At 42.6% G+C, this 12073-nt stretch overlaps 1 protein-coding gene across 5 annotated transcripts in view; it reads right to left on the minus strand.

Annotated features, from left to right (window-relative positions):
* The window catches only part of LOC105677765 (tolloid-like protein 2), a 16571-nt gene continuing 4498 nt past the window's right edge, over nucleotides 1-12073 (minus strand). For 2 of the 5 annotated variants that reach the window (XM_012376603.2, XM_067353686.1), the window contains 13 exons: nucleotides 11550-11642; nucleotides 11249-11426; nucleotides 10967-10993; nucleotides 10592-10803; nucleotides 10055-10262; nucleotides 9547-9755; nucleotides 9246-9471; nucleotides 8966-9151; nucleotides 8408-8653; nucleotides 8113-8333; nucleotides 7775-7957; nucleotides 7521-7647; nucleotides 7037-7444 (listed from right to left, as the gene is read on the minus strand). In XM_012376603.2, the coding sequence (XP_012232026.2) occupies nucleotides 7228-7444; nucleotides 7521-7647; nucleotides 7775-7957; nucleotides 8113-8333; nucleotides 8408-8653; nucleotides 8966-9151; nucleotides 9246-9471; nucleotides 9547-9755; nucleotides 10055-10262; nucleotides 10592-10803; nucleotides 10967-10993; nucleotides 11249-11426; nucleotides 11550-11642 (2333 nt within the window). In that variant the 3' untranslated portion in view covers nucleotides 7037-7227. Of the gene's footprint in view, nucleotides 4961-7036; nucleotides 7445-7520; nucleotides 7648-7774; nucleotides 7958-8112; nucleotides 8334-8407; nucleotides 8654-8965; nucleotides 9152-9245; nucleotides 9472-9546; nucleotides 9756-10054; nucleotides 10263-10591; nucleotides 10804-10966; nucleotides 10994-11248; nucleotides 11427-11549; nucleotides 11643-12073 lie in introns of those variants that run through there. The other 3 variants (XM_067353687.1, XM_067353688.1, XM_012376598.2) reach the window with 2 other exon arrangements.

The raw sequence follows: 12073 nt of genomic DNA on the forward strand, positions 1-12073 counted from the left end.
TTTTATTAAAAAAATGTATTCTCGTTCACATCGTAGACACCACATTGACAATTCGTGCGTTATGGTCTCTAGATCGGTTAACAATATGTAAATATATATAGTTACTACTTACATTAATTACATTATCTTGCGTTAAAATTGTTCGTACATAACGCTATCCTTACGGAGAGTGATTACAGATTCATTTCGATGATCTCGTCCGTCACGTCGGAAGTCTTTCTCTATCGATCGTCCTTCGTTAGACACACGTGTTTTCACGTTTCCCCATTTATTCTCCTCCCTTCCGTTCTTTTTTTTTTTTTTTTTTTTTTTTAACGTACTCGATGCGCGAGTCTGGTAATGCTAAGGTTCGCTTGGGTGACTTACGTTTATAAAAATGGACTGGTCTGGGATAACCGGAGTGTCGGCACGCCTTAGAATAAATTTATTTAGCGTGTACAAGCGATTTGTACACGGATTTAATACCTTTCCGCGGCTGTTCCAGTCGCGCGGAAAGGGAGTCGTGTAAGAAGAATCCCTTCGCATCGACGATGACCGCTGCGTAGTGTGTACGCAGTATATTGCTGTCGCTCAAAGGGTGGTCCTACGGAGCGCCGCGAAAAGAAAGGAAATACGATGATGTCGGTAGCAGTTTATACCCGGAGTTTTAATGTACATGTTATATACTGATTAGTATAATTAATTAAAACTATATTATATCGACGCGCATGTATCAATTAGAATTATCAATATTTTATTATTATTATTATTATTATATGTTATCAATGTCGTGTGGTTTTATCATTTATTATTATTATTATTATTGTACTCCTACGTAGAACTTACATATGGAACTTGTCAAGCTAAAAAGAATACTCGTTCTATAAAAATAGGTCCGGCCGCGAAGCTGTCAATGAAGAGTTACGGCGAGCATACAGCATGTCGTCCGATAAAAGGGATGAACGCTCTATGATACGTTTACGCGCATCGCTCGTACCGCGACATAATTAATCCTCGCGCATAGTAAATCAGAAGAAAGAAGTGGATCCATTGACATTTCGCGAAAATCGCAGGTATTGGCAACTGAGAAATGAAACGTTTATTCAGCTTCCTATGCAATGTTCAGCTACAACACTCAATGCTTAATCGTAATCGCATAATTATTGCAACAGTACGCGCGCGTCAAGCGGAATATATTCAATGGTGTCAAGCAATGATAAACGGTACACGTTTCCCAAGCGTTTTGCGAGAATTAAAATGATTTCGCGCTGAGAAAATCACTGCGCCCGAAAGGAATGGGTGTCGTCGAACGGCAAACGTTCAGATGGTCGTGAAGTATCGTGCTACGGAAAACAACGTACGCTAATGTCCATCGAAATCAGCGTAAAACGAGTCCTCGGAGTCCTCGCTCAGGCGCATCTTCCCTTTTTTTTCGCACCAGCGAGTAAGTATACGTTGTTCATAAAAAACAGACATTGTTCGGTAAACCGGAAGAAATTTGTTTCTGCAAAATTGTACGCTTAATCCTCGAAATCAGGGCTTTAGACATTCTTTTATTCTATTTATTTTTAATATGATATTCTATTTCTTTTCGAATGCAAAATTTATTTTCCTAAATTGTTAATTTCTTATTTTCCATCTTCACGTGAGGATTAAAATTTTCATCTAGATAACTGAGGATTGAAAATACGAATAGAATTGTACGATCCTCGATTTCGAGAGAAAAATGAGGAATTGCGATTTAATTTCGTGACAAATTAAATTCCTACTAATTCTTTTAGTCGTCTATTTTCTATGAACACGGTATACGTCCTCGGTTCTTATCACTAGCGGTGAGACAAATATTAAAATATTAATTTCACAATCCTCCACGCCTAAACAGTATGTACACGACTAATCATATCCGTCACCGGTCGTTGTGATTAGACTAAGAGTCTACAAAAAGGATGAGTATAAATGCAGGTCGGTGCCCTCCTCTGATTCTACACAGTTCCGGCTCGTAAAATACGATTAAATGCTTATTTAATCTATCCCACATTTCGTTTGTCGAAATAATAGTGAACATATCTTTTTTTTTTTTTCACAATTATATATCTACTTTTATTCGGCTGAGTGTAATTCTTAATTTCCGGACGTTCGAGTCGCACTTTTTGGATATTATCTATTGCTACTGATACTACTTATCAATTCCCGTTAAATAAATCGACGACACCGATCGCTCCCTTCAGCTAGTAAATCATTAATCTTTCCAGAGCACGTTCAGTAATGAGCTTTTTATCTATCGCGCGACTTTACAAATCACACAAGAAGTTTCACATTAAATTCTTCGAGCCGGAACTCTATCAATTATATCGAAATTCTAAAAGTGAGACGCGCTAAATCTCATAGAAATATTACATTAGCAGGCACAAAATCGACCTGAAATACCACTCGAACATCCGAAGTTTACGTTTCCGCTTGGTCTCACTGTAAATGTTACTTAATTCTCCCGTTTTTATCACGACATGAGTTAAAAACTAACACTTCAGCGTCAATCTTGCTCTTGGCAGATCCGTCCGCGAAACGTCACGGCACATTCAATGAGCATTCGCCAAATCTCTTTGTATTCCGCGACTATGATTTCCCAAGCAAGGTGCGCGCGCGCCTTCGTTAAAGATAACAGCGTCAAATATCATTCGTACCGATCGCATCGCAAAACGGCGCAACGGAGAAGCGAAAAACGGTCTACCTTGACCAAAGTGTTCTATTCGATTTGTGCGGTACTGTTTAGGAAGCGTAGCACATACAAATTCCCGTTTCCTATGTTGTTTTTTTTTTTTCCGGGGCATTTTTAGACTGCAAGTTAGTCGCGTGTCGATGCCGCGCGCTGTAATGACGTTATCTACCTGTGTATCCCGATATCACATAATCGTGTCTCTCTTGTATGTATATTAAAGAAAATTGAACACAGCGGTTCGATATATAAAGTTCGATATACAACACTACCGGAATGTTTGTCTCTCGGGAAAGGTGCTAACCGCCCTCCGCCTCTTTTTTTTTCCCCGTGTAATCGTGCTACAAAACGCGAAAGTCGCCTGAATAAATTCTGCAGTGCGGTACTTGGCGCGTATCTCGAAATTCTATTTAAGGTAGTTTAGAATATATTTCATTACCAGCTCCCTCCCGGTGTGGCAGCGTTCTCGCCGTGACATATGTATGTATATGTATCAAAGTACACGTTTACAATCGCTTACAGTCGCTTACGTTTAAGTTAAGTAGTCGGAGATCAGAAGATTCGCGTTATCTTAAAATTGCGAAACCCCGCTTGTCAGCGTTTATCCAGACAACGCAGACGTCCGAGGGACATCGTTCTGTCTTTCGGATTTTTGCGTCGTGTGTAGAAAATATATAATATATATATATATATATGTATATATCGTGCATGGACTACATCATCCTCTGTACAGCGGAGATTTAATTTGTTACATTATTATTATTGTATTGCGGTTTACAGCGATGTTACAGCTATCGCTCGGTGACGAGGGTATACGTATACGACGAAACACTTCCAGCACGACCAGTCGATCGCGCGTTGATTGATTTGGGGAGCCACTGATCCGTAAAAATCGAGAATTAATTCAATCCTCACGTCGATTCTCACGATTCCATTCGCCCAAATCGTTCTCTATTCGCGTGAGCTTGTATTCAAATCGCGCGCTCGTCTATCGTGTACAAATCGTATAGGACGCGCAACTGTAGATTTCGCATCGACAAAATCAAACGCGCCCGATCGACCTTCGTCCTGGAAGATCGAGAAGCCAATAGGATTCGCAAATGCGAAATGAATTAAAGCGCGTTCCAAATGCAGTCGGGGATGAAGTGCTAATACTTTCAATTACGCCTTAGAATTTGTCTTACGTCTTCTTCGATTCACGTCTTAGAATTCGATTTACGCTTAGTGGACGAGCACGCCGTGGTCGGCCTGTCGCCTCGCTCGTCAAAGCTGAAACGTAACGTTACCCTAAACGCGCAACGACATCGCGATAAGGAAACCGCATCTCAGCGCAAAACTCCAGATTGATCTTCGATAAAGTGCTAACTCTCCGGAGAGGGGAGGGGAGATTGGCTGGAATTTTCCGAGGAGTTTGTGGCACGAGGAAAATATCATGAGCGTTAATCATCGTCCCGCGAAGAGTTTAAAGGGGGGGGGGGGGTGCGAATAGCGTGTCTCCCCCAGGGGAGAAACTTTAGAAAATACAGTCCGACGACAGCTCTCTCTCTCTCTCTCTTTCTCTCTCTCGCGAGACCCGTCGCGGTTCCGGCCGAAGGCGATCGACACGTCGCGCGCGAGAGAGAAAGAGAGAGAGAGAGAGACTCCAGTCGTCTTCGGCGACTTACAAACTAGTTGAGAAACTGCATCTGCCGTATCGTTTCTTACATACGTATATATATGCGCGTGTACGTCGCGTGAAAAATTGCCGATACATCGTTACGTCGAGACGCGCGTGTGTAAGAACAGTGTCGCACTGATTCCCATCTCCGCGACCACGCCGGCTCTTGCCGCGGCGTGCGACAACAACAGCAACGGATCGCACGTCGCGGAGAGGCGACGGTGCGAAGCGCGCGGCGTTTCGGCGGCGTCACACACTGTCCGGGCTGCTGGTCTCGTGGTCGCAGCCCTGATCGATCTCCTCCACCTCCTCGCCCTCGTCGCTCTCGCTCGGCGGGCTCGGCTGCTCCAGCTGGTACTGATTGAAGCTGCGCGCCGACATGTGGTCCTGCTGATGGTGCGGATGGTGCAGCAGATCGTGATGATAGCAGTGCGACAGGCGCCGATCGTCGATGATCCGCTGTGGCGGCAGCTCGTCGATCGGCATGCCGCTGTGCGACCGCCGGTGCAGCCGCCGCTGGCAGATCAGGCAGAGCACCAGGGCCACCAGGATGCCGCCGATCGCGTAGACTATCGGCATCGCGTAGCTGTCGACCGGTACATCTATGACGCCTGCAATTCGCGTTACAATATACGTATTTGCATATGTAAATAATTGCATAATATATTCGTAATATTAATATTAACAGCGGCGCAGAGAGATAATATATTGTTTTAGCAATTATTATTAATTAATATGCTTATATAGGTTATACTAATTATAATATTGAGTTATCGGTGATTTTAGTAATTCCGTAAGAAAGTAGATGAATGGAATAAATTGAAATTGTTTCTGTGAATCTGAGTTGCAAATAAAAAAAAATTGCCTTTGCGAGTTGCATGTTAAACAGTTTGTGGCTATTAAAGTAGATGAGTAAAATTATGAAAAGGAAAATTATTCTGAAATTAATACTCGATTTCAAAGATTCATAACTGTACGAAAGAATTCTCATCGATCTTTTGAATTCATCTAGTTTCTCACATCTATTTGCTAATATCTCATTGATCGGTAAAAAGATATTTTCCTACGTAGCGAAAACATATGGCAAATATATTCTTAAATAATTCTTCGATGCTCACAATACAGTCGCTTACGTATTTATATATATTCAAGAAAAGCCACTCACCAAAGTTGCTATAAGATTACAAGTAGATTTGCGAGTCTCCGAAATTACGGTCGTTGCTTAATTTATATTCCATGTAGGTCGAAAGATATAAGGACTACGAGAAAGAGGTAAGTAATAGTAGAATTCAGAGAGAGAATACGTCGTATAAGATTCAAAGGAATAAAAGTAGAGAATCGCATGCAATCAATAGAGGCGTAAGTTGAATTGCATTCCTTCTCGGCATGCTTCTCGATTCATGTGTTGGATGTAATTATTTGTATTCTGATCAGAATGATGTGTCCCTCGATAACTGATGTAATTATCTTTGAAAATGTCGTTTGGAATGAATTCTTAACTCTTACTCTTAACAATATTTCCAATTTCAGATTTTGACGCGAATAAAATTAAGATGGCTATCGCGAATGAAATTAAGATGGCTATTCGCGTTAACCTCGGCGTTACGCTTCCCGATCTGCGACGCTAAGCAAATATCACAAATGTATCGCTCTCGTCCGTCTCGGAGTGGCGCCGATTTATGACGTGACACGATAATGACAAGTGAGATTCGGAATTACACACGTAATACTCATTCCAACTAGCTGTAATATGATTGTATAATGATTGTGCAATACTGTGAGTGAACTCACGTGATAAGGGGAAGAGATTTCATAACATGCCGGATCGTCTTGGAAGCTTCATGAAGGGGGCTCAGACGGCCACGAACACAAAGCACAGAGAGAGAAGAAGCATGGCAGAAGAGACCCCAGCCAGTGCTGGTGACAATGGGGCTGATGCTGTACCTGCGACACCACACAATCATTCACCTCACGCAGTCCCGTCATTCTCTCACCACTGTACCATCGTCTACGTTCACTACTACTTACCTAGAAAAAATTACAACGCTCTCTTATTAGCCCCCGCGAAACGCTATATGTTAAATCGTTTTATTCACGTCGTGTGTTTCGGAGGAGTCGCGGGAGTCGAACGTAACTTTTAGCAATTATATTCGCCGCTGATCGCCGCGGAACGAGTAGATCAAGAAGTTGCGGATTATTTTCTGCTTTTACGTTGCATTTTTGATACCTTTCGGTCAAGCGAACGTGATAACACATGCTCCGTGCAGTATCTGTCGACGTATCATTTCCGTTCTGTACCTTCATGTCCGTCAGTATACTTGTGTGCAATTATGATTTTATTAATTCTACTAATTTATGTGAATTTAGCCTTCTTTCGGCACTCGAAGACACTCCCGTCGCATCAGATCGTATTCTTTTTGTACTTCGTTATCGTGAGAAGAAAAAAAAAAGTTCGTCGTATTGATCTAAATGAAATATTCTTGAATGTGAAATCAGGAGAAAAGATTCAATTTGCTGGAAGTGCGCGTTATTCGATTTGATCAACGAGTTGGTTTCATGCTGACTGTCAAATGAATCTTCGTTAATCTGCTTTCCGTGATACAGATGAGTAAGAAAAAAACTAACGATACTGTTAAAGGATCGACCTGAAAAGGTATTGCGATACACAAAGACAATACACCTGGAAATCTTTGTAGAATATAGTGTCTATTGAACAGTCCAGAGGAGATTACACTGAATATTAGTAGAGTAGAGTATAGTTCACGTATAGAGAGAAAGAGAGAGAGAGAGATAATATAAGTTCGTAGTGGAAGCAAAATAAAACATCGAGTCACACCGCATTTCGTAACGCTTGCTCCCGCCAACGCACGTTGCGTTTCTAACGTTTGCGAAACTTACACTGCTCCTCGTCCGACGTATCGTCCGGCCCGCAATTATCAATGCTATTGCACAGTAGCGACTTGGAGATGCAATATCTACTTTTGCTGCACAGAAACTGATCCTGATCCTCGCAGGGGTCTTCGGGGTCTGTGCTCACTTCCGTCCATACCGCCCGAAAGCCCTGCTGCCCCACCGCCTTGTCGGCCAATATAAAACTGCAAAGTGACACGAGAATACGAATGAGAGGGCCTTATCGAAAAGTGCCTGCCGTCCCGTCGAAGCGCGACGCACCTGAGCCGCATATTGTTGTCCTCCGAAAGCCAGCTCCACTTGGCGTTGTCCTTCACGCCGCACAGCTCGATCGGGGTCGACGTTAACGAGTACCACATGCGTAGCACAGCCGCGGGACAGCCTCGCGCTGAAAATAGTTATCGATAAATTAATATAGCCGGAGAATTTATATATATAAATTAATACGGACGTGAAATAAGGAGATTCAGACGAAATAACGAATTAATTAATCGCTAAATAAATGTGTGTATTACCTATTTGATCGCCTTCCACGGAGAAGAGCTCAAAGTTCAAAAGTATATGCTTGTTCGGTTGAACCCTTATAAACCAGTTGCAAGTCTTGCTAGCCAAGTTTTTCGCCGGGCCCTCGTATTTATTCGGGAAATTCGGACTGGTTATTATACCGGAATTTAAGCTACTAATATTTGTTCCACAATCTACGGCACAATTCATTCGACGAAATTAGTATCGCGACAAGTGCGTCACGGATTCTCGAAATCAAATTTCTCGTCTCCCGAAGCGCGGAAATGGGAGAAACTTGGGAGATGAAAAATTTCATTTCTCTCGACACGTTTGTTCTCACAATGCGTACCTCCGGAAATAGGTTTAGCGACCTCGAAGGTGTAACGCGCCTTGAAGCCGCTGTAGACGAGCTCGGAGTCGGAGTGCAGAATCACCTTCAGGCCACGAGCACCGAGATTCGATTCCACCGGGCCCGGCGCGGTCCCGCCGCAGTACCTCCCTATCAATTTCTCCGTGTCGTCTCGGTACACGTTGTAAATTTCCAGCCAGTCGTCCTGGCAGAGCTCGTATCTGTCGAAAACACGGCGCGGACGATATAAGCTTCATTCGTTACACGACATTGCACATTATCACGCTACACTCACCCGTAATGTCCGACCGTGGCATTGAGAGTTTTCGTCCGAACCTTGAAGTGGTCGAAGATCAGAGCGACCTGCTCGTTCGGCGTCGCCACGAAGAAGTAAGTGCAATTAGTGTCGCTCGGATAATTGCTGGGGTATCGCGGCGAATTGAACTCGCCCCGCTTGCGGGAATCGCTGCGATAAGTGAAGTTGCAGGTGCCGTCGGGCGCCGCGGTGCCCGGGATCTTGTATTCCGTTTCGAAGGTGTACCTTTGGTTTACATTATCGTATCAGTGAAGAGAAATCGAGGGAAACGAATTAATCGAATTCAAATGCAAATCGAAATAGAAGTTCTGAGTCCGTGAGTTTTTAAACGTGCGTTAATTTTTACGATTGCAGAACGAGATGTATCAATGAATAGCGTCTGTCACATGCATTTGAATGATTAAGCAATTTAAATAGTTAATTTGCGTTTTAATAATAAACATTATCAAAATCAATTTTGCTAGTTCTCATTCAATCGTGTATTTCAGGTCGAAAATACCCGTTTGCGGCGTTCAATCACATGACATCTGCACTCACTTGGCTTTGAAACCCTGCGCCTGCAATTCGCCACTGCTGAACACCATCACGAGCCTCGGCCCGTCGCTGACCACGTAGCTCGGGTTGCTCTTGTTGCCGCACATCTCGTAATCGAATTTGTCGTAAGAATCCGTCGCCTCCTGCCCTTTTAAATACAGTTTCAGGTAGCCGTCGGTGCAAGACGCCCTGGAAAAGCCCGAAAAAAAAATCCGTGACGCGACTCGTTTACTCGCAGTCTGTTTATTGGCGCTTTAAACGTAACTACACTCTCGGCACTTACTCTCCTTTGCCCATCTGTATCGCAAACTGTATAAACTCCAATCGCACGCGCTCCAGATGCTGCGCGTCCTGCATCCCGTAGATAAAGTAACGGCACACGACCTTGGGGATATAAGGATATGGAAAATTCGGACTAACTACGTGTCCCGAGGTCTCCTTCTTGCTGAGGATCTTCTGATCGCACTCGGACCCGCGGATATGCTCGCCATGGTATTCCGTGATAAAGTCTGCAACGGAAAAAAAAACAATGAGAGTCGTCCGAAGATACGGCAAGCGGCGAATAAAAGTCGTTGCTGTCTCACCGAGGCTGACGAAGCTCTCCGAGAACTCGAAGATCCCCTTGAATCCTCGATTCTGCGTGTTTGCCGTGCGCTTCAGCGTGGAAAATAACACGAACAAGCTGTTCTCCGAAGAGTAGAGCACCAAGTTCCGCTGCTGGCCGCAATACGTGCCGATAACGGCGGACGAATTGTCAAGGCCATCGTACACCTTCACGTAATCCAATGGACAACTATAGGATGTAAAAGATATTTTTGTTAAACTTTTTTAACAATGCAAGAGTGCAAAATATTCCTCTACAAAAAATGAGCGACTTAGAAATTCGTTCTATGAAAATTAATTTTCTTTAATATTTCTAAGAGTTGTAGAAATTGATAATTCATTTTGTTCTTTTTTTTAATTAACGTCTTTTCTGCAACGCAAGAAAGAAATATTTAAGATAAAATAACTAGATAATTATTTATTAAATACTACAAGAAAGTGTAAAAATTTTTCAACATAAATGAAAGAAATTCAGACTTGTGTACGTACTGCGGTCCGCCGAAATACAAATCGAAGTCGCGAAATTCTAGCCGCACGCGCTGTCCACGATTCCCGATAAACTGATAGTTGCAGGTGAGATCTTTCGGATAGGTGCCGGGATAAGTAGGAGACAGTATGTTCCCCGTGCGTTTGATTTTTGCGTTTATCGTGAAAGTGCATGGCGTGCTTGGCGCCGGTGTGCCCACCTCAAATTCGGCTGCAAACGATAATTTACATTAAGCATCATTAAACGACGTTCTTTGAACACATAAAAAGAAGTTTTAAAATCCTCCAAACATTTATATTTACTTATATTATCATTATTCATAATTTACATTAAATTATTAAATCTTTTTATGATAATTCCAGTATTTTTGACTTAATTTTTCCGATTCTAATTTTTAGGGAAAACGGCTATTTAAGGCTATTTTTCTACAATTTAAATTTATTGAAATAATTCTTTTCGAATCTGTGAAAAATGTTTATCATTGAGTCATCCAAAGATTAAAATAAAACGCTTTAAGATAAATATGGTATAAAACTTACAAGCATTGATGAATCTGTAAATACCGCCGAAGACGCTCGGCACCGTGATATTCTTGTCGGTGAAGAAGCTGAGCGCGATTCCCTGATAAAGAGAGACCCGTCTGCGCGGTGGAATCGGTCCGCAGAACCGTCCACCGAACGGCGTTTCTATCAGCTTGGTCGTGTTCTCCGATCGGATCTCCGAGTATATGTCCATATACTCGTGAACACAGCTGAAAAAAAGTATCTTGTCACTTTCACCTTCTCGCGAAAAAAAAGCGTTTCCCGTGCACATTTCATCGCAAGCATAAATTTGTTTATGTAAAAAATGTAGTAATAATACAATTGGTTTATCGTTAGCTTAATATAATTTACTGCAGGCTTGTTCACACTTACGCAGGCAATTCTCCCACAGCAGATCCACTGTAAAAGAAATAATAAGAATAATATAAATTACGATAATTCCATATCGCGAGAGTAAATAATATTATGTCTTAGAATGTTAACGATTAATTTTTCTCAAATTTCTGGTGCAAATCTACATCGAAAATCTATATTTATTCGAGCGCGAAGAAAACGGTAATCAATGGTAAAACAAGCGGACAAATCCTCAGAATTATGTGCGATGATAAGTCATAGATTCAGTGGGATGAATCGTTGAATCGTGGAGAGACTCACTCTGGAGGTTTTCCCCGAAGGCCGAACGCGGTGAAGATCAATTCAACCCGCTGATGCGGCCCCGCGAGGAACGTGTAGACGCACTGTCGCGGATTCTTCTCGGGATTGATTAGGGTCGGTGCATGAAAGGTCCCGTTCTCCGGCCCTTCGGGGGTGCTCACAAACTTTTGATCGCACTCTGCGGAAATGAAACGGAGTCGTTACTCGCGTGTCAGCTCGATCGACCGTCGCGCTCGAGAACGAAAATCAACATAACTCTCCGTAGGCGTGGAAGAAGAATAATAAAAGAGGGTAAACGTACTTGGTGCTCTGACAGTGGTGAGACCTCCCGGTGGTGGTGGCAGTGATGGAACGTAGTCTTGTTGCGGCAGTGGCGCGTCAATTACCTCGCGTGCTGAATCGGGAAGACGGGTGCGACCATTCAAAGTATCCACCGCGACGCAACACCCACCGCCACCGGGAACACACCACACCATATTACAGTAGTGTCGATAATAAAACGGAAAGGCCGGTAACAACGTGAGATATGTCGGAATTTCTTAAGGTTATTTCACGCCCTTTGAACTTTCAGTCTCTTCTCAGTCAAGATTCATCGAATTTTTCACATTAAATATAAATTAATTGGCAAGATAATGAGAAGGAATTGTCGGAAGAAGGAAAATTATGTTGATGATAAGTCATTTTATTATATATTTTGTTAGAGCAATCAAATTTATAAAAAAAATACGTAAAAAACAATGATCACTTTTCAGTTGTACGCGCGAAACTAAAAATCTAAATCTCGCACAGAAATGTGAGTGCTCGTTAAAAATGTGACAAAGTAAA

Source organism: Linepithema humile, chromosome 4 (assembly GCF_040581485.1).
Source record: "Linepithema humile isolate Giens D197 chromosome 4, Lhum_UNIL_v1.0, whole genome shotgun sequence".
NCBI classification, from domain to species: Eukaryota; Metazoa; Arthropoda; class Insecta; order Hymenoptera; family Formicidae; genus Linepithema; species Linepithema humile.